Source organism: Carcharodon carcharias, chromosome 19, assembly GCF_017639515.1.
Source record: "Carcharodon carcharias isolate sCarCar2 chromosome 19, sCarCar2.pri, whole genome shotgun sequence".
Lineage (NCBI taxonomy): Eukaryota > Metazoa > Chordata > Chondrichthyes > Lamniformes > Lamnidae > Carcharodon > Carcharodon carcharias.
Window position 1 is genome coordinate 46,208,016 of NC_054485.1, and position 22,308 is coordinate 46,230,323.

The window sequence follows — 22,308 nt, forward strand, 5'->3', positions numbered from 1 at the left end:
GAACCAGTTGTGTCTTGTTTTCACAGCAATGTGCAAAGGTTTCATGGTCGTCGTCAGGCTTTTAATTCCAGACTTTTATTGAATTCAAATTTCACCATCTGCCATGGTGGGATTTGAACCCAGGTCCCCAGGGTATTACACTGGGCCCCTGGTCCAGTGGAAATACTATTTTGCCGTCGCTTCCCCCATATCATTATACTGCTTCCTGATGATGGAGTTGCACCTAGTGCTTCCAGTTCTCACTCTTCAAAGCTATTTTGCCAAATAATTTTTATAAAACTGCCAGCCCTTCAAGTCTTTCACATTCATCAGAGAGAAGAGACATACATTCAAACTCTGAGGATTTAAAAAAAAAATCAGTCATGGGACATGGGCGTCACTCACAAGGTCAGCATTTATTTCCTATCTGTAATGCCTTGTGAAGATGAATGTGAGCCACCTTCTTGAACTGCTGTGGTTCATGTTGTGTAGGTACACCCACACAGCTGTTAGGGAGAAAGTTCCAGGATTTTGACCTAATGACGAATAAGGAATACGGTATTTTTTCCAAGTCAGGATGTTGTGTGACTTGGAGGGGAAATTGCAGGTGGTTGTGTTCCCATGTCACTGCTACCTTTATCCTTTGAGGTGGTAGAGGTTATGGGATTGGAAGTTGCGGCCGCAGAAGCCTTGGCAAATTGCTACAGTGTATCAAGATGGGGAGCACTGCAGCCATAGTGCACCAGTGGTGGAGCAAATTCATGTTTAAGGTGGTGGGTGGGCTGCCAATCAAGTGAGCAGCTTTGTCCTGGATGCTTAAAGCTGCTTGAGTGTTGTTGGACTGCACTCACCCAGACAGGTGGAGAGTATTCCATCACACTCCTGACTTATGCATTGTCAGAAGACATATTTTGGGGAGTCTGCAAGTGAGTTACCACAGAATACTCAGCCTCTGAACTGCTCTTGTAGCCATAGCATTTATGTGACTGTTCCAGTTATGTTTCTTATGATAGTGGCACCCAGAATGTTGAAAGTGGACGATTCAGGGACAGCGGTGTCATTGAATATCAAGAAGAGTTGATTAGATTCTCTCTTGTTGGAGATGGTCATTGCCTGGCACGTGTTGTATGAATATTACTTGCCATTTTTCAACCCAAGCCTGAATGTTGTCCTGGAATTGCTACCTATGGACACAGGCTGCTTCGGTGTCTGAGGAGTTGCAAATGTTATGGAACGCTGTGCGATCATCAGCAAACATCCCTATTTCTCATCATGAGTTGGAGAGAAGGTAATTGATGAAGCAACTGAACATAAAAACAGAATTACCTGGTAAAACAGGTCTGCCAGCATCGGCAGAGAAGAAAAGAGTTGACGTTTGGAGTCAGAACTGCTGAAGGGTCATGAGGACTTGAAACGTCAACTGTTTTCTTCTCCGCCGATGCTGCCAGACCTGCTGAGTTTTTCTAGGTAACTCTGTTTTTGTTTGGATTTCCAGCATCTGCGGTTTTTTGTTTTTAAGCAACTGAAGATGGCTGGTCCTAGGACACTATCCTGAGGAACACTTGCAACAATGTCCTGAGGTTGAGATGATGGGGCTCCAACAACCACAGCTATTTTCCTTTATGTCTCCAGCCAATGGGGAGTTTTCCCCCTGATTCCCTTTGACCCCACTTTTGCTAGAGCTCCTTGATGCCACACTTGGTCAAATGCTGCCATGATGCCAAGGGCAGTCGATCTCAACTCACTCCTGGAATTCAGCTCTTTTGTGGATGTTTCAACCAAGGCTGTAATGAGGCCTGGAGCCAAACGCCCCTGACAAAACCCAAACTGATCATCAGTGTGCAAGTTATTGGTCAATAAGTGCTGTTTGATAGCACTGTCAATAACCCCTTCCATCACTTTGCTGATGATTAAGAGAAGTCTGGCAGGGTGTTAATTAGCTCAATCTGCCTTGCCCTGCTTTTTGTGGACAGGGCATATCTGGGCAATTTTCCAACTTTGACATGATAATGTTGAAGATGTACTGGAACAGCTTGGCTAGTGGTCTAGGGAATGATTAATGAGCTGTAACTTCTGAGCTGTCCAGCGTCGGATTTGGGGGGTACCCCAAAGATGCGCTGGGTATCCCCTTCGGAGGTTCACAAGTAAGGGTTTGCACAGCAAGTGCCCAGAAGTGCAAACTTCCTCTGGGCAATTGCCCTGCACCAGGAACCATCTGAAAATGCGATTTAAATCACAAACTTTGGATGGTTCTGGCTGTGTTACACAAATAGTAACCCAGAAAAAGTTAGAAGAATTACAACCTCTTCTAACTTCTGGGTAATTATTGTAAAGACCCAGACTGACCCAGCCCCCTGCCCCTGCACACCCCCAACTCCCATGGGACACCCCCAGACCAGACTGGACACTCCCCACCCGCAGTCCCGACTGGACCCCACAGGCCTGACCTGATCCTGTAGACCCGATCCTCACGTCCAACCTGGGAGGGTGAAGGTGTGTTGGTAGCGGTAGAGCTGAGGGTGGTTTATGGGGTCTCAGAGGCAGACACGGACCTTGGGGGGAAGGAGGAGATCAGGGAGGTCAATGTGGATGGGGATGGGAGTGTCAGGAAAGTAGGGAATGTGCCCGTTCACCCGGAAAGTCTAGGATTTGGGTTGGTAGGTGACAGTGGGGAGGTGGAAGGTGATGCCTGGGTCTCGGCGGTGATGGGGAAAATGACATGGGTGACTGGGGGAGGGGAAAAGATGGGGGCAGCTGATCCAAAACTTCACTACTACATTGGTTGTCAAAAGGAAATTGAGCAGAGCTTCATGTTGGGCGGGCACGGGTGCCGTGTGAGAGTGCATTCAGTGGGTGTGCGGAGGTGCAGGTCAGCAGAGATGAACAACTGAAAGAAAACCCCAGCGGGCAGCATTAAAAAATCTCAGGACAGTGAGATGTGTGATAGCTGAAGGGTCTGAAAGACCCTGTGTTAGAATCATATTTCTTTAAACTAGATTTTTATTTTTTAAATATGGAATTTGGACTTTGGTGGCTGCTTGAGTTTTTTTTTAAAAAGGTCATAAGTTCACCTTGGAGCTGTCAACAAGCAGGCATATCCCTAGCAATCACCTGAGTGATATGGTACTTGAGAAGGAGTTGTTTGTTTGTTTTGAACTGCAAAGAACTTTAATTAATGAAAAGCTGAAAGACCAAAAGGCAATCACATGGCAGAGGCAAACCTTAAGTTTGAACCTGTGGTTTTGTTTTCAGTCTGCTTGGGATAAGGCTGAGAACAGAAGGGTACCCTGACTGGCTCTCGCTCACTCTCTGCTTTGTGAAACTGTGCTGGTTCTGATCTGTAGCCAGATAATCCTCATCTGAGAGCAATTTGCCTGCATAATTTTGGATTTGCTAGCTGAGACAGGAAGAATTGGTCCAGCTGTACTCTCCTCCACACAGAAGCATCGTTGGTGAACTTCTGGACATCTACTGAGCCAAGCGGCACGTCTTTACCCAAGGGAACTTCAAACCGACAGCCTCGAACCTCAGTAAACTTTAAGTTTTTTCCTTTCTATGGAAGTTTTTTTTCCCATCCACCTGACACTGCAAAGGCTACCTGTGTGCCTTTTGCTTGTCTGTGTACGTGTGTCTGTGTGCGCTGGGGAAGTTTAAAAGGGTTAGTTAGTTACATTACAGATTACAATCATATGTCAACCAGTTCATGAAACCTGTTTAAAAGGAGTTTTGTTTTAAAATAATTTAACCATTCTGAGTTTTTTGAAAGAAGCCTGGCCAGAGTCTCTTTGCTTTGGTTGCCAGAAGAATAGGGAAACACTAGGCCATTTCAGTGAGAAAATTAAACATTTAACTTAATGGTACGGCCTGCAGAGTAGTGGGGCTTGATAATTCGCACAGTCCTCCTATCCCGGTCATAGCAGTTGCCCCACACACACACTTCTCCCTCCAGAATCACTCATGGGCTGGCTGCTTGCAGCTGAACTGCTAGTGTGGGGGAAAGGGCCATGCAATGGGAGATCCCGCGAAGCCTATCACTGAAGCTAAAAGCCAACATTACACATTATGCAGTGAAAGTGGATATATTTTTAGATTATAAAGTGACAAAATGTGTTCACCCTGCAACTACTTGTGATGAGAATTTCTTAACTTTTTTAGGCCTGCTACTTCTTCTGGGTGCTGCCCTGACATCCGCAGCAGGGGTGGAGACAGCCTGTGCAATGGTTGGCCCTGTTGCCTCTGATAACTTTGGCATGCAACCTCTGGATAGCCGAGGCCTCAATGGGTCCGGCTTGCGTTGGCTGTCCTCCTGTGGGCCAGCTGCACCCTCTGCAGTGACAGAGGATGAGGTTGAGGGGGGGTCACAAGCAAAGGGGCCTCGGACAGAGCATAAAGCCTCTGAGATTCCTGCCACTCCTCCTTTTGGGTGTCTGGGGGCCCCGGCCTGCTTCCTTGAGGGGAAGGAGCACTGGAGGGTTGTCGAGGTGCCCCATTTCCCTCTCGTGTTGTCACTGCAGGAACTCATCCATGGCTACCACAATGGAGTGCACGTCTATGTGCATCTCTGCATTCTGCTGGACCATTGTCTCCGTAGCATTCACCATCCTTCTCATGGAGACCTTCATGCGCTCACCACTTCATCAGAGAGCAGGCGGATGAACTCCTCCGACTTGCATGCCACTCTGTTGAGAGCTTCCAACAACTCTGCATGATGTTCCCCTGCCTTCTGCTGACTCTCCACGATGAGTGGGAAGGCTAAATCCAGAGGCTTGTCATCTTACTCTGACCTCACGTGCCTCTTTCCCAGCAGCCTTCCAAGTGCTGGGTAGCTTGGCTGAACCTGTCTCCTCCTGCTGTGCCCCTGCACTGACCACCAGATTGTGAACCAAAGCCTGCTCTATATCTCGGTCCCACTGAGGTGTGTGTCTCTGTGCTGGTGGAGGGTGTGGGTAAGCACTGTGACGGGTCTTCCAGGCTGCTTACTTCCAACTCTTCAATGGAGAAGGTGTCTTCTTGGCTGGAGGTGAGGAGCTGAGGGACTGGCTGGCTGAGTGTGTCAGTTGCTTGGCAGAGCTCCCTGTGAACCAAAGTAGAGATAATTAGTGCATTGCAGCAGAGTCAAAAGCAGGAGAGAGAACATTCACATTTGCATTGAGAGAGGGATGATATGGTGCAGTGTCCTCACATGAATAATCGCGCTGATCTCACCATTGCCACAGGCAAGGTCCGTGTCCTCACCAGTCAGCGTGATGGCGCGCTCCTCAAAGTGAGTGAGGGGCCAAATGCGGCCACTCCATCCCCAGCCTGGGACCTCTCCCTGCTGATGTGAGCCAGCTTCTCCTGCATGAAAACAGATGGGGAGAGTGTGAGCAGGACACATGGCACTGCGTGGAATGTTTGTGTGGTGATTGAAGCTGTAGACGGACATGAGCTCCAGAGGATATGAGCCTGATGGAGATGTGAGGATGTCTGTGAGAGTTAGTGGCATTACCCCTTGAAGTGTGAGATCCCTGTGGATGTGTGATGGGTTTGGGAGTGTGCGGGTTGGGAGTGATGAAATGATTGACTTACCCTGGCAGAGCAGATGAGGGCATTCATCTTCCTCCTGCACTGGATGGCTGACCTCCTCTGTGCTCCAGTAGCACTGACTACCACTGTCACAACCTCCTAAGCCGGATTGGTGACTTTGGTGGATCTACTGCAGCCAGAGCTGGTGCAGACCATAAGACATAGGAGCAGAAATTATGCTATTCGGCCCGAGTGTGCTGCGCCATTCAATCATGACTCATAAGATTCTCAACCCCATTCTCACGCCATCTCCCCTTAACCTTTGATCCCCTTACCAATCAAGAACTTATTTATCTCGGTCTTAAATACACTCAATGACCTGGCCTCCACAGCCTTCTGTGGCAATGAATTCTATAGATTCAGCACTCTCTGGCTAAAGAAGTTTCTCCTCATCTCTGTTCTAAAAGGTCTTCCCTTTACACTGAGGCTGTGCCCTCGGGTCCTAGTCTCTCCTACTAATGGAAACATCTTCCCCACGTCCACTCTATCCAGGCCTTTCAGTATTCTGTAAGTTTCAATATCAATACAGACGATATCGTGGTGGCCTTCTACTGCGTCCAGCAGGTGCCCCAGAGAGGCGTCAGCAAATTTTGGGGCTGCCATTTCCTTTGCTTTCAGAGCCATCTGTCACCTGGAGCAGTCCTGGTCTCCAGGCATGAAGTTGGCTGCGCTATGGTGCATTTTAAATATGGCGCCTGGAGCGAGGAAGTGCTGAGGTCACAGCATGCCAGGCAAATCCAAGCCTGTCCACCAGAAATCCGAAGTTTTTCCCATAAATGCCTTATTAATGAGGACAGTGCTGAGAATAGGATAATATGGCGCGAAAACCCACCGTTGCAGCCAGAGGGTAAAATGTCTTTTTTCAAGCCCACTGCCGTACTTAGTGCAAATCTGGGATGATTCCGCCCATTGTTTCAGCCTGAGCCCCTAACCGTGGAAATCAATTCCACAACTCTTTGTGTAAAGAAATTTCTCCTAAGTCTTTTAAGTTAAATCTATATGTGCCCCTGTTACTATGTCCCCAATGACAGGAAACGGTCTGCTTCCATCTGTCCCACCCAACCTTTTTATAAGTATAAACATTTCTATCATGTTGTCCATGTCGCTCTGATGAAAAAGGACCCAATTTTTCAAATTTTTATATTTGTATTTCCTCATATCAGACAGCAGTCTAGTGAACCTGCAAAAAAAAAGTTTAGCAAATATACAGTTAACAGTGGGACAGAAGATTTTAAAATCGCAAATTTATGGTCAAATACTCTGTAAAATGTGATAGTTTCTGTGCTGCTGTGATCTGGGTATTAACTGGTATGGGTATCCATGGTTATTAAGTGGTCGGGTGGAATTGAGTAAGTTGTAATGTTAGATGCAGATGCCTTAGTTTTACATGATTACCTTTGGGGGGTTTCATGGAAAAGTTTCATAAAGCTTTAGGTTTTTGTTGTTATTTATCTCTCTCAGTTTAAATAATGTGGATAGAGTCCAAAAATGGCCTAAAGTACATGTGGTCTGCTACAGTGATGGGTCATGTGGCCTTTATTGTTACTTTTTAAATAAAATTCTCATGACATACCACATCTATTTTATTCATTCTTGATTCTCCTCAAATCTTGTTGAAACCATTTTATGTTACTCTCATATTCTGTCCCATTAAAAGGTTTGCTTAAAACAACCCTTCATTACTGTCACCTACTCCAACACCATCTATTTTAACAGTTTGATTTACAAGTGTCGACTACTGAATAATACCAGGGCTCCCCAAGTATGTTGACAACATTGCCTGATTTGGACACAGTCAGCAAAACATGGATAGAACTAATCAATTGAGCATCAAAATAAAGTGGAATGCGCTAATCTGTTTATCTGTTAATGCCCACATTATCTTTATGGATCTTGTGAAAAGAGTGAAGTGATCTCCTCCTTCTCTAATAATTATATTTTAATAACAATGTGAATTCTGTCATCAGGCAAGGTTAAACCTCAAAAGGACAATCAACCTATCAGCTACCTGACATTGAGCAAACATAAAGATACAGTATTTTTACCTTGCCATGCAAATAAGACCACTTGTAGGGTAATACTGGGCACTAATATACCTGGAATATATATGAATCTGAATAAATGAAGCTTGACACGTATAAGGTATATGAAGACACTTAAAAGAGGGGAAATGATTATTTAATTGGCTTCATTCTAATTTTAGAACTTAATAAAGCTTGTGCACTCAGTAAATGTAATTTATTATTGTCATTCACCTAGGTAGGACACGTATCCAAACTAAATGCTTTCAGCATTGGAAGTGACCTTGGCAATTAACTGTTGCTAATTTGATTTTTTCACAGGAGGAACCATATGTCATGTTTAAGAAGTCTGACAAGCCACTCTCTGGTAACGACCGATTTGAAGGATACTGTATTGATCTGCTGAAGGAATTATCCAGTATCCTGGGCTTTGTTTATGACATTCAACTTACACAAGATGGAAAATATGGAACTGCAGATGACAAGGGGCAGTGGAATGGCATGGTGAAAGAGCTCATTGATCACGTGAGTAGTGTAAGGCTTTTGGATAATATTTAACATAATTTTATTTATGGGCTCTCAGGCACTGAATTTGGTACTTGATTTGGATCAATATCTGAAGTGTTCAGCAGCTTCACATTTCCTCTGGTAACCAGCACATATCTAACTAGAAAAATGCAAAAATAATGAGCCTTCAAGATTACCATCACTCCATGAGATACATTAGCGTGGAGACTGTGTGAAATTATGGATCTAAAATTCCTGCTAAGCCAGGGCTCTGTAGTTTTTCAGGCATCAGAGATTTGTAACGTGGGCATGAGTTAGTTGCAAAATCAACAATTAATATTTTAAAATTTAAAATTAATTAAGGGTAAGTCACATAGCTTAATAAATTAAGAAGCATTGTTAAGATTTTACTCAATATTTGTGTAATTTTAGTAAAAGTGAGAATTATTGTAACCTTAAATATAAAAGACAAGGTCAATGGATTTTGAATGTCCTTCTGACTTCCCATAGAAGTTTTGAAAAATCCCTCCAAAATCAAGGGTTGACTTATACGCTGAGTATAAAAGTTAACTGATGCTGTGGGTGTGGGTGGTTGCCATTAACAAATGTCATCAGTGTCTCACACGAAGAATGGGCATGTCTTAAACTCCCGTGCATCTTAGCAACACAGACCATATCGCCTGTTTGATCCTTACGGCCAGTTACTAGTTACCGGTAAGTAAAACATGTATTTGCTGGGTGAAAAGCTGAAGCTGACTACTAATTCAAATCATGGCTGAAAAGGCGAATCCACTTATGTGCTAAATATATATGCTGAATATATGTCTTAGATGCCGGGTCACCTTATATGTCACAATTTACGGTCATTGCCAGTAGACGGAGAGCAGAGCAGCAGTGAGGTAGGTGGGTGTAAGAAAGACTGGGTCTGTGAAACAGAAACACATCTCTTGCCAGTTAATCATGAAGAGACACTGGCAACAGTCACAGAAACGCCCGTTAGCCTTCAATTATCTGCTCCACCACTGGAGCTTCTCTGTTTAATTAATTCTCAGGATGTGGGTGTCACTCACCAAGTCAGCACTTATTGATCATTGACTTCAATAGAAAAGAAAATTAGGCAAGGTGTAAAACGAATTGCCAATTTCTCCCCTTTTGCTGCTCAAAATGAATTTTGTTCTCCAATGGGTTTAGAACAATCTCAACACAGTTTCGACTGGGTGCTTATCTCCAGCGTAAAATTCTCCCTAAGACGACCATAAGATGTAGGAGCAGAAGTAGGCCATTCGGCCCATCGAGTCTGTTCCACCATTCAATGAGATCATGGTTGATTTGATAATCCTGAACTCCATTTTCCTGCTTTTTCCCCATAACCTTTGATTATTTTACTGATTTAAAATCTGTCTACCTTAGCCTTGAATATACTTAATGACCCAAACTCTACAGCCCTCTGTGGTTAAAAAATTCCACAGATTGACTACCCTCTAAGAGAAGAAATTCCTCCTCATTTCTGTCCTAAATGGGCGACCTCTTACTCTGAAATTATTCCCTCTGGTCCTAGACTCTCCCACAAGGGAAAACGATCTCTCAGCATCTACCCTGTCCAGCCCCCTAAGAATCTTATATGTTTCAATAAGGTTACCACTCATTCTTCTAAACTCCAATGAGCACAGGCCCAACTTACCCAAACTCTCCTCATAAGAAAATCCCTCCATACCCAGGATCAACCTTGTGAACCTTCTCTGGACTGCCTCCAATACCAGTACATCTTTCTTTAGATAAGGGGACCAAAACTGTTCACAGTATTCTAGGTGTGGTCTAACTAGTGCGTTGTATAGTTTTAGCAGGACTTCCCTATTTTGTACTCTATTCCCTTTGAAATAAAGGCCAACGTTCCATTTGCCTTCCCTATTACCTGTTGAACTTGTATGTTAGCTTTTTGGGATTCATGAACGAGGGTCCCCAAATCCCTCTGTGCTGCAGCTTTCTTCAGTCTTTCTCCATTTAAATAATATTCAGCTCTTCTATTCTTCCTGTCAAAGTGCATAACTTCAAATTTTCAAATATTATATTCCATCTGTCAAGTTTTTTCCTGTTCATCTAACCTGTTTATATCCCTCTGTAGACTCTTTGTGTCATCCTCAACACTTGCCTTCCCACCTATTTTTGTGTCATTGGCAAACTTGACAATAGTATATTAATTTCTGTCATCCAACCCATTAAAATATATTGTAAATAATTGTGGCCGCAGCACTGTTGCCTGTGACACTCCACTAGTTACAGGTTGCTTTCCTGAAAGTGACCTTTGAAACTGGTTTGATGGTTGGGAGTGGTATTTCTCACTTCCATGTGGTCTTCTGTTCTTAAGCAAATTGTGATATAATGAGGTGGGACATTTAATTGTAAGTAATAATGCACCTTGGAAAATCATGGTCTCCTGGATTTTGTTTGGTTGCAGTAGGGAGTTACAGAGAATTCTAATATACTACCCCCAACACCATGGGTTCTTATCTTATTAAATAACCTTATGTGTGGTACCTTAGCGAACACCTTTTGGAAATTCAAATATATTACATCTACTGGTTCTCCTTTACCTATCCTGCTTTTACCTCCTCAAAGAATTCTAATAAAGTTATCAGGCATGATTTCTCCTTCATGAAGCCATGCTGACTCTGCTTAATTGTATTATGCATTTCTAAAGGTTCTGCTATTACATCCTTCATAATAGACTCTAATATTTTCCCAATGACGAATGTTAAGCTTAGTGGCCTATAGTTATCTGTTTTTGTCTCCCTCCCTTTTTGAATAAGGGTGTTACATTGGCAGTGTTCCATCCTCTGGGACTTTTCCAAAATCTAAGGATTCTTGGAAGATTACCACCAGTGCATCCACTGTCTCTGTAGCTACTTCCTTTAGTGTCCTAGGATGCAACCCATAAGACCCAGGGAACTTATCAGCCTTTAGCCCCATTAGTTTCCCTAGTACTTTTTCTCCAGTATTAGTTATTGTATTTATTCCCTGCCCCCCCCAACTTTTGTCCCTTGATTATTTAGTATTTTTGGAGTGCTATTAATGTCTACTACATGAAGACTGATGCAAAGTATTTATTCAACTCCTCTGCCTTTTCCTGATTTCCCATTATTATTTCCCCAACCTCATTCTCTAAGGGCCCTATATTCACTTTGGCTTCTTTCTTCCTTCTTATATATTTAAGGAAGCTCTTGCTGTCCATTTTTATATTATCTGCTAGTTTACCAACAACATTTATTTTCTCCCTCTTTTTTTTTGGGTAATCTTCTGTTGGATTTTAAAACTTTCCCAATCCTCTGGCTTGCCACTATTCTTTGCTATAGTGTATGGTTTTTCTTTCACTTTGATACTATCCTTAACTTCCTTGGTTGACCATGGTTGGTTTATCCCCTTCCTAGAACCCTTCTTCCTCTCTGGGATATATCTATTTGTGAGTCATAAACTATCTTCTTAAAAGTTTGCTATTGTTCATCAACCATATTTTCTGCTAAATTCCTTTCCCAGTCCATTCCAGCCAACTCTGCCCTCATTCTTTTGTAATTACCCTTATTTAAGTTTAACACAATTGTTTCCGACCCATGTTTCTCACTCTCAGACTGAATGCTAAATTCTGTCATGTTGTGGTCACTGTTTTCGAGGGGCTTTTTTACTCTGAGATCACTTATTAAACCCATTTCATTACTCATTACCAGATCCAAAATAGCCTGACCCCTGGTTGGATCCACAACCCATTGTTCTAGGAAACTGTCCTGAATACACTCTATGAATTGTTGCTCGTGACTACCTCTGCCAATTTGATTTTCCCAATCTACATGAAAATTAAAGTCATCCATGATTAATGTAGTGCCTTTTTTACATGCCCTCATTATCTCCTGATTTATTCTCTATCCTACAGCATAGCTACTATTAGGGGGCCTATAGACTACTCCTCCTTTGACCGTATTTGCTGCTGTTTTTTTTTATGTTTGGGCACTCTGTCCCTTCCTGTAACACTCTGGGTATCATTGCCTAACTAGCTGCCCTGAAATGCTGCCATATCCTTTTGTTTTGTAAGCCTACGTATCCCCTCTCCATAGCCCTCCCGCCATCTGTTTAGTTTAAAGCCCTCTCTACGGTGCTAGTTATTTGATTCGACAGATACTGGTCCCAGCATGGTTCAAGTGAAGCCCATCCCACCGGGACAGCTCCCTTCTACCGCAGTACTGGTGCCAGTGCCCCGTGAACTGAAATCCATTCCTCCACCAATCTTTGAGCCGCGCATTTAACTCTTTGACTTTATACCCTATGCCAGTTTGTCCGTGGCTCAGGATTAATCTTGAGATTAATTTAGCTCCTAACTGTTCCAATTCTTTCAGCAGAACCTCCTTTCTAGTCCTATCAATATCATTGGCACCAACGTGGATGATGACAACTGGATCCCTCCCTCCCACTCAAGTTCCTTTCCAGCCCTAACCCTGGCACCCCACAGGCAACACAGTCTTTGGGACTCATGCTCACGGCTGCAGAGAACAGTATCTACCCCACTAATTATACTGTCCCCTACCACTACCACATACTTATTTCCTCCCCCTGTTTGAATGGCTCCCTGTACCACAGTGCTGTGGTCGATTTGCTCAGCCTTCCTGCAGTCCCTGTTCTCATCCACACAGCTTGCACGAACCTCGTAACAGTTGGGCAGTTGCAGGGGCTGAGGATCCTCAAACGCTACCACCTGGGTCCCCAAACCTGCCTCACCTACAGTCACACCCTCTTATTCCTGATCACAGACCAAATTTCAATTACGTAATCTGAGGGGTGTGACTGCCTCCTGGAGCAGAATGTCCAGGTAACTTTTCCCCTCCTTGATGTGTTGCAATGTCTGCAGCTCCTCAACTCGGATCCGAAATTCCTCGGGCTGAAAACAATTACTACAGATGTGTTCACTCTGGATCACCTTGGTGTCCAGCACATCCCACGTGCTGCAGCAACAATACATCACCCATCCTGCCGTCACTAACTTATTTAATTTAATTTATTAACTGCTCTAATGTCCCTGCTCTTTACACTTAATTGTAATTATTTTTTTACACCATTATTGATCTTATACTTAACGAGCTATTTTTAAGAAAGAGAAAATGAAGACTGGAGGCCTAAACACAAACGAAAGACCTTAATTTTAAAGACTAGAAATACTCACCAATCCAACTGACCAATCAGCTCTTCTCCCTGCACTTTTTAAATTAAATCTCCCTGCTCTTGGTTTAAAATGAGGCCTCCACGCTTACCCTGCTCGGTTATTAAATGAATCCTCCACATTCACCCGCTTGGTTTTTAAAATAAAGTTTCCACACTCATCCGTCTTGGTTTTTAAATGAAATCTCCAAAATCACCAGGCTCAGTTTTTAAACGAATCCTCCACCTTCACCATGCTTGGTTTTACAATGGCCAGAATCTTCTGTGCAGGGGTGGGCCCCACTTGCTGATGCGTAAAATGATGTGCGGTGATGTTGGGCGTGCGTCCCGACGTCACCGCGCGTCATTCTGATCTTCCATTCGGTGGGCGCGCAGCGGAGTCAGCTGTAGCCCATGTAACTGTCAAAAGCCTGTTAAGGCCATTAATAAATGAATTAACCCTCTTGAGAAAGCTGCCCATCCAACCTTAAAGTTGGCGGGCAGGCAAAGAGCCCTTGCAGCCATTGCATTTTTCATGAAGCCTCATCCAAAGGCGGGATGAGGTTTCATTAATTAACTAAAAATTTTTATGAAAATTCATAAACATGTCCCAGCTCATGTCACACTGTCACTTGAGGGGACATGTCTGAATATTTTTTTTTAATTTTTTCCAATTTTAAAGCTTAAGTCAATCTCCCTGAGGCAGCTCCGTGCAGCGCAGGCCCTGACTCTCTCTCCCTCCCCGTCCCGCACACATAGAGCTGAGTGCTTCCGAACGTGTGTCATGCTTGGCGGGCCAATTAAGGCCATGTAAAATGGCAGCACGCAGCCGATTGTGGGTGGCGATCGGCTCTGCGCCTGTCCTCACCCTCTCCCGACCAGCTCGCCCAGTGGGGAGAAAATTCTCCCCCATTACTTCTCCACACTCACCACACTCAGTTTTAAATGAATTCTCTACACTCACCACACTCTGTCTTAAATGAATTTTCTGCACTCACCACGCTCAGTTTTAAATGAATTCTCTACACTCACCACGCTTGATTTTATAATGAATTCTCCACATTCACCACACTCGGTTTTTAAATAATTCTCCATAATTCTGTACAAGTTAGCACTCTCCATCAGAGAAATGGAGATATAACAGTAAGGGGTGGTCTTCTGTTTTAGGCATCAAGGTACATGGCTGGGCACACTGAATGAAGCTTTACTTGTGAGGGGAATGGTATTCCCCAAAATAGGGTTCACAATTTTTTACACTGTTCGATTCCCAGCATGGACAAATACCTAAAAAGAAACCATAAGATTTATCAGGAAGATAATAGATGTACCAAACCCAACATGTTCTTCCTGTGTAAAACTCTTCTTGTGTGGAATGTAGCCAACGTGTCAAAAGTACAAAAATCAGTGAAAGAATTATAGATGCCCAGCAGAATTTTTGCATGATTCTGTAGCCACGTTTTGACTTTTGGTTAATGAGTCTGATCTGAATGTGAGGTAGCTGCATGAAGCCCAGTGGTGTAATATACTGTACCATTACCTCACTTCCAGTAACACTAGCAATTTACATCCACCCAATTTAAGAACACTTTACGCTTGAGAGGATGGGGACAGCTGTGAGACCTCTGAAATTATCAGTGCATAATATAAGACAGTGGTTCTATGGTAGGAAGAGTAGGGTTAATGGCACAATGGAATATCATTTTTGGTTGGAGGGAGAAGTGCCTGTCATTATTAACACTATAAAACTGTTAACTCCAACTTTTGCTTGTGACTTCTATGTTTAAAAAATGTGTACTTGTAACTTTAACTGTTTTCTAAGCAAATCAGAGTCCATAATTACTTGATGGGCAGAATGTTCCCGTTGGCGTGCAGGGGCGGGACCCACACGGCCACGCATGAAATAACGCGCGTTGACGTTGGGCGAGCATCCCAATGTCATCGCGCGCCATCATGATATTTGGGAAGGTGCTATAAGTTCGGATGCGTGCCCGCCATCAATTAACGGGCTACTTAAGGCCCTTGAGTGAGCAGTTGAACTTGATTTCCACAGGCGGGATAAGAGGGGTGAGTGGGGTCGTGAATGTGATCTTTCAGGTATTTAAGTGTGAAAGTTACTTATACTTGCCTGTGTGAGCAGGAATTCTTCAAAACTCATGGAAGCTGCTAGGACAGGATTAAAAGCCTTTGTCAGGACTCAACAGTAAAGATCATTTTTGGGGCCTGCAGCTTTCAGGAAACCTTCCCTTAGCCTGGGAATGGGAGTTGTGCTCTCCACTGGAGGCACCTCCTCTGAGGAGGAAAGGAGGGCCAGAAGGGGAAGGAGGCCAGGAGTCCTCATTCAGCCTCCAGGGGAGTCACCTTTGGGAGGAGAGGCGCAGGCACAAGAGGCGTAGGGCCAACAGAGAGTCCAAGGCAGAAGGGGCTGCAGAAGACGCCAATATTCTGCTGCCAGGGTTTACAGGCAGTGAAGCAGCTACCTCAATAGTCCTGAGGTCCAGTGCCAAAGGAGGCTCCGTCTCTCAAGGGAGACTGTCACCTCCATCTGTTAGATGATAGGCCCTGAGATCTCCTCAAACTGTGTGGGTGGGTACCCCATGCCAGTGGCTCTAAAGGTCACAGCTGCCCTCAACTTCTATGCCTCCGGCTCTTTCCAGGCCTCGGTGGGTGATCTCTACGGTGCCTCCTAATCAGCTGCCCACACTTGTGTCAAGCAGGTCACATATGTTCTGCTCAGGTGTGCATTGACATTCATCCACTTCCGCTGGGACCAGGCAAGCCAGATACATCGACCCAGATGCTTTGCAGCCATTGCTGGTTTCCCCTGTGTCTAGGGTGCAATAGACTATACACATGTGGCCATCAAGGCGCCAACAGGTGAGCCCGGTGCCTTCATCAACAGGAAGGGCTTCCACTCCATGAACATGCAGATAGTGTGTGATCACAGGATGCAGATTCTACAAGTCTGTGCAAGGTACCCAAGCAGCTCCCACGACGCTTATATCCTGAGACACTCCCAGGTGCTGGGGCTCTTCAGTGCTCCAGCCTGGCTGGATGGAAGGCTGCTGGGTGACAAGTGCTATCTCCTCAGAAGGTGACTCATGACGCCTCTCCATCATCCAAGAACAGAAGCTGAGCAGCATTACAATAGGAGCCATGCCTCCACAAGGGCTGTGGTGGAAAGAATCATCGGTCTTCTCAAGTTGCACTTCCAATGCCTGGACCGCTCAGGGGGTGCACTCCAGTACCCCCCCCCAAGATCGTGTGTCACTGATAGTGATTGCATGCTGCGCTCTCCACAATCTGGTGTTGGAAAGGGGGACGCAGTGGATTAGGAGGACGTAGCGGCGGTTGCTCCAGATGCACATGATGAGTTCAGCAATGAGTCCGAGGATGAACATGCACAGGAGGATGCTGAAAGGGTAGACGCTGACCCAGGCGTAGTCCAGTGAGACAGGGACACCCGGGAGGCTTTAATCCAAAGAACTTTCAGCTAGCCCACCGCAGATGGACTTCAACACACACCAGGCTGCAGGCTCCATACTCGATACCTGAGTGCTAAATCAGCTTGGATACTAACATTAACTAAGGCCCTTGTTAATGAAGCTCACTCATAACATCATGGGTCCACTTGCAGAAGTAAGGAATCCCCGAGGCATGGCAACATATCAAAATTTATTAAGTGAACAAATGTAACTTCAAAAAGCATAATAAAAATGGTGTTGGACATTACACCAAGTCTTCCACAAAGTACTAAGGGCCAACATAAAAGCACCAGAGAGAAACCCGTGGTGTGCCTAAGGTGCCTTAAATTTACTCTTACAGGGGCTATGTGTAGGTGCTGTCCCCTTGCTGGCACTGGCATCTGAGACAGCCTGCTCACTGTGCTGTCCTGTTGGCCTCGATGACCTGGGCGGATGTCCTCTGGCCCATGAAGCCTTGGATGGCCCCGCCTGGGAGAGAGCAGCTAGTTCCACAGCTGGCATCTCCCCAGTTGCCGCAGCCTCATTGGATGCCACGTTAACTAGGCAGAGGGACAAAGGAGCTGTTGCCCTCATCCGGAATGCCCTGAGAAGAGCTCACAGAGACGACAGGCAGCTGCTGCTTCAGACCTCCCTGCTCACCATAGATAGATGGGCACTGAGCTGGGATACTTGGTGTACAAACCATCTCCCACACTGGCACTGACCAGCTGAGGCCAATGCCGCTGTGAGGGCTTGCAGGTCTGAGCGCAACCCCAGGAGGCCCTGATTGTTTTGCTGGAAGATCCTCTCCACGAGAGTCACCACTCTCTCCATGGAGGAAGCATGGTGCTCAGCCATGAGGCTCATTGCATCGATGATGCTCCGTGTGGACTCCTCCGCACGGTCACCATGCCACACATAGCCTCATGTATCTCCGCCAGACTGTCCCGCATACCCTGCTGCACTTCCAATGTTTGCTGTCTCACGGACGACTCCAGAGGCACATCATCAGCCACTGGCCGAGCATGTGCCTGGTCCCCTGCAGTCCTCCGATTGCCGGCACCAGGGGCACTCTCTGTCTCCACCTGCATCTGAAGTGAGTGTGAAATGCCATCACCACTGTGCCCCGGGACACTAGCCAAATATCTAATTCCCGCTGAGGTGCTAGCATCTGTTCTGGTACCTGCCTGGCAGAGATGGTGTGACGCTGGTGAGTGGATTTGCTCTGGGGCTTCAGGTGTGAGAGGTGGTCCCTCTGCCTCCTCCTCCTGGCCCTGCTCCAGTGATACTGGAAGGAAGAAAAAGGACATTTGTTTACGTACAGTGCAGAAAATGGCAACTTGCACGTCGCTCCCTCAGATCATTTTGCGCTCATTCTTCCATAATCAATGGTAAAGCCAAGTTGCTAACTTCAGTCACTCAGCATTCAGCAATGCCCATGGCTTCTGTGACACTTATGGTGACCTGAGTGCTCGCCAAACATACCTCCCCATGGCACCCCAGCCTCACTGCCACTGGTGGACCTGGGGGCATGGCGCTTCTCCAGGTCCATGGCCTGCTGCTTGAAAACCATTAGGTGACCGACTGGGCCTGGCCTCCGCTAGTCCACATTCATTCAGAGGCATTGTGTGCAGAGTTTTCCTGAAAAGGAGAGAGGAGCATTGATTAGCCCAGCCTGCACCTGAATTCCTATCACATCCCTGCCACCCCAGCCAGAGTGGGATATTGCAGGGCTCCAGTTCTTTATCACCCCGCAGCTGCCGCACACTCGCCCAAACAAGCCAGGGCTGACCCCTCCACCACCCCATTGCCCAAATGTTGCCTTCTTCATATGTGGTACCACAAGGTGTGGTGCTAAGCAAGGAGGCACAAGCACTTGGAACACAATGACCAACAGATGGATTGGTGCCCTGCTAACTGGAAGCTCCCCTCCCAGCAAGTTAGCACCTTGATTTTGACATGCTTCCCAGTTCCAGCACTCTGCCTAGGCGCAGACCCTTGACTTTCAACCCCATTCTATACTCTGGAGTTAGTGTCACACATGCTGCAGATGCAGAACACATCCTAGCTCAACCCTCTCAGGGTGAACTGGGCTTGGGCAATCTCTGGTGTCACCCAGCGAGGGATACATGCCGTGAAGGATTCAATGCAGTTACTGTGCTCAGAGTAGCTGGGGATGGGGAAAGGGTGATGGCTGCATTAAGTGACTTGAGGCAACATGGTACTCACCCTTTCCGAGCGCAGGAGATTGTTGAATCTTTTGCGGCACTGGAGCCATGTGCGCCGCACCACACCATGGGAGCTAACACTTGCGGCCACCTCCTCCCATGCACATTTGGTCAGGTGGGGAGGCCTCTGCCTCGGAAGAATGACCTCCCTCCACACTGTCACCCCCTCCAGGAGGGCAGCTAGGCACTCGTCAGAAAAACGAGGAGCACACTGCCCCGCTGGCCTACCCTCTGGCCTGGCCTGCCCCAATGGCTTACCCTCCGGCCTGGCCTGCACTGATGGCCTACCCTCTAGACTTGCATCAGGTACATTGCCCCTCTGATGTGCTCTCCTCCAAGCCATTGTGAGCAGCCTTTCCAAGGCTGCCAGGCCTTCATCTATTAAGGCCACCGGCTCACCATTGGACCTGGCGGTCTGAGTGTGCCCATTGCCACCTGCCCACTCCCGCTATGCACGGGAGATGTGAACTACGCTGGCCGGGCCTTAATTGGCTCACCCATGTAAAATGGTGGCGTGGACCCAATCGCAGGTGGCGATCAGCTCTGCGCCCGCTCCCACATGTTCCGCCCGACATAGGGAAAATTCTCCCCCATGTGTAATTTATAAGACAGAAGAGGCACTAAGTTTTCATCACTTGCTCTGGGTTTGCTTAAATGATAGCCTTTGCAGCTAATTCAGCAGTATAAATATCACAATGACTGACAAGTTCAGTGCAATACTGAGGGAATGCAGTATTATTGGAGGTGCTGTCTTTCAAATGAGAGGTTAAACTGAAACCCTGTCTGCCTGTTCAAGATGATAACAATGGTCCCATGGAATTACTTGAAAAAGGAGCAATCTCTTGGTGTTCTGGTCAATATTTATTCCTCAATGAGTGCTGCAATATTGCTACTATGTTATACTGGTTATTACATTTGGTGGGAAAATCATATTTGCTATAAGTGGTGGCGCTGTGCTACTGTGAAGATTAAAAGGCCTAAGTTAACAGGTTATTTATCTGAATGATTACTCTTTATGGGACCTTGCTGCTTTGGCTGCTATGTTTGCTCATATTTTAAAAATAATTTGCTGACGTTGTTATGATCTCAAGGGAGACCATTAACTTGAAAAAGGAAAACCAAACTCCACTTGTTACCAGAAAGAACTATGCCACAAGGCTTCATGTTTTCAACAAAAACTTTTATCATAGAATTATTAAACAAAGCCAGTACTACTAACTTAACACTATATTTTGTAGACACTTATTCTTTAACCCTGAAACTCCCTTTTCTATTTTTATTTCCTCTCAAGAGTTCCCCTGTACTTTCCAGGATCTCAGGGGTTACTTCACTTCCCCTGAGATCAAACCAGCTCTCAGGCATTCACTGTGATTCTCCTCAGTGTCCCAGCTATTCTCTGGTGCATGAGATTTCTTGGGATCTTTCTAATAGCATTTGGCCAGGCAACCCTCTAATGCTCCTTAAGCACCTCATGATTGTGGACATCCCAGCTCTAGCATGGACTTCACTGCCTTCTTGCTTAGTGATTTACAGCTCCTGACAGCTTTCTCTCTCTGCCTGTTTCCAGCTGTTCTTGCTCTAGATATAAACTGCCTTGGTCTGTGAGAAAACAAGCAGATAAACCCATAATGGAAGAGGGGTATCTCCCTGAAATCTATCCCCATGACAGTATGACACACCTGAGATGTCCCAGATAGAGATTTCAACTAATTAACTTCACCTTCCAAAACATCCCTTTGATTCTGGGACCTACATGAATAATTTAAACCTCATAAGAAGGCAACTGTAGACATGTCAAATAAGAACAAAAAGTGCTGAAAAAATTTATCAGATCTGGCAGCATCTGTGGAGAGAGAACCTGCTGAGTTTTTCCAGACTTTTTTGCTTTTATTTCAGATCTCCAGCAACTGCAGTATTTTGCTTTTATTGTAGACATCACGTGTCCACCAAGAAACTCAGGAAGGGGCTATCCATTATTTAATGTTTTCCCACTTCTGACTCTTAAGGGCTGAATTTTCTGGTTGGTGGCCGGTAGAGCAGGAGTAGGGGGCGGGCCAATCAAGGCCCACCCAGCGTAATGCGCGACTCCCAAGGATAGCCGGAGTGGGCGGGCGTCAGCAAGAGTGCATTGTCCATTGGGTCCAATGGCAACCTGACAGCCTGTTTAAATGAAGCGCTGGCAGCCTTTTGCAAGGCTGCTCACAATGGCAAGTGGAAGGGCTCACCAGAGGGCTTTTGCTGAGCAGGCCAGTCTGGAGGGTAGGCCAGCAGAGCAGGCCAACCTAGAGGGTGACTGCATTGAATCATTGACGGCTGCCAGTGTGCCCCTCATTTATCGGATGACTGCCTTGCTGCCCTCCTTGAGGAGGTGGGCAGCATGGCAGGAGGTCCTGGTTCCCCAGGATGGGAGGAGGAGGCCTCCCCACATGACAAAACGTGCCTGGGAGGAGGTGGCGGATGTTGGTGAGCTCAATCGTCGCACCTGGATCCAGTGTTGCAAGTGTTTCAACAACTTGTTGCATTCTGGCAAGGTGAGTACCATGTTGGCATTGGTCATGTAACCCAGTATGTCGGCTTACCCCCCTGTTGCTACCACCACAAACCCGCCTCCCCACCCTACCCCCTCCCAAGTCTGAGTGTGGTGACTGCATTGAATCATTGACGGCATTTGTCCTTTGTTGGGTGGGCAAGCAGAGACTGCCCATGCTGAATTCGGCCTGAGAGGGTGACGAAGAGATGTATTTTGCCCCCGCAACATATGTTACACTGAATCCCACATGACTGTTTTGGGGGCAGCCCGGAGGAGCTGCACCTGGGAGCTGTGTTTGAACTCCAGGGCATGTCCTAGTCAGGGTGATGACATGCTGGGAGGGGAGCTTCAAGGTGGCATGGCAACAAATCATCTGCTGCGTTCTGCACTCCATGTGCTGGCGCCTCCTTGCTATGGAAGGATATACCATGTGGTGCCTAACCTGATGTAGGCTGCATGCATCCAGGGGCGGGGGGTGGGGGGGGTGTGGTGAGAAGCAGGCCTAGCATCTTTGTGTGAGTGTTCAGCAGCAGCGGGGTGAGGAGGCACGGGAGCCCTAATATGTCCCACTCTGGTTGGGGTGGGCCGTGCATGAAGAGAGTCCATGTGCAATTTACACTAATCAATGCTCGCCTCTCATTTCAGGAGAAGAATGTTCATAATGCAGCAGAGCGTGCGAGGGCTAGCGGTGGCCAGGCGCAGTTAGCCATTCTTAGCTGCTTCGAGCAGGAGGTCCTGGAACTGGAGAGGCGCTATGCGCCAAGGTCCACTGGTGTCGGTGAGGCTGGGGTGCCACAGCATGATATTTATGCCCAACAGTGAGGCCAGCATTGTGTCCC

General features: G+C 46.3%; 1 protein-coding gene across 1 annotated transcript in view; it reads left to right on the top strand.

The window, feature by feature from the left end:
- The window catches only part of LOC121291515 (glutamate receptor ionotropic, kainate 3), a 558,849-nt gene that overhangs the window by 287,188 nt on the left and 249,353 nt on the right, over window positions 1-22,308 (top strand). The window contains exon 10 of the mRNA XM_041212818.1: window positions 7,887-8,090. Coding sequence (XP_041068752.1) covers window positions 7,887-8,090 — 204 coding nt within the window. The remainder of the gene's footprint in view (window positions 1-7,886; window positions 8,091-22,308) is intronic.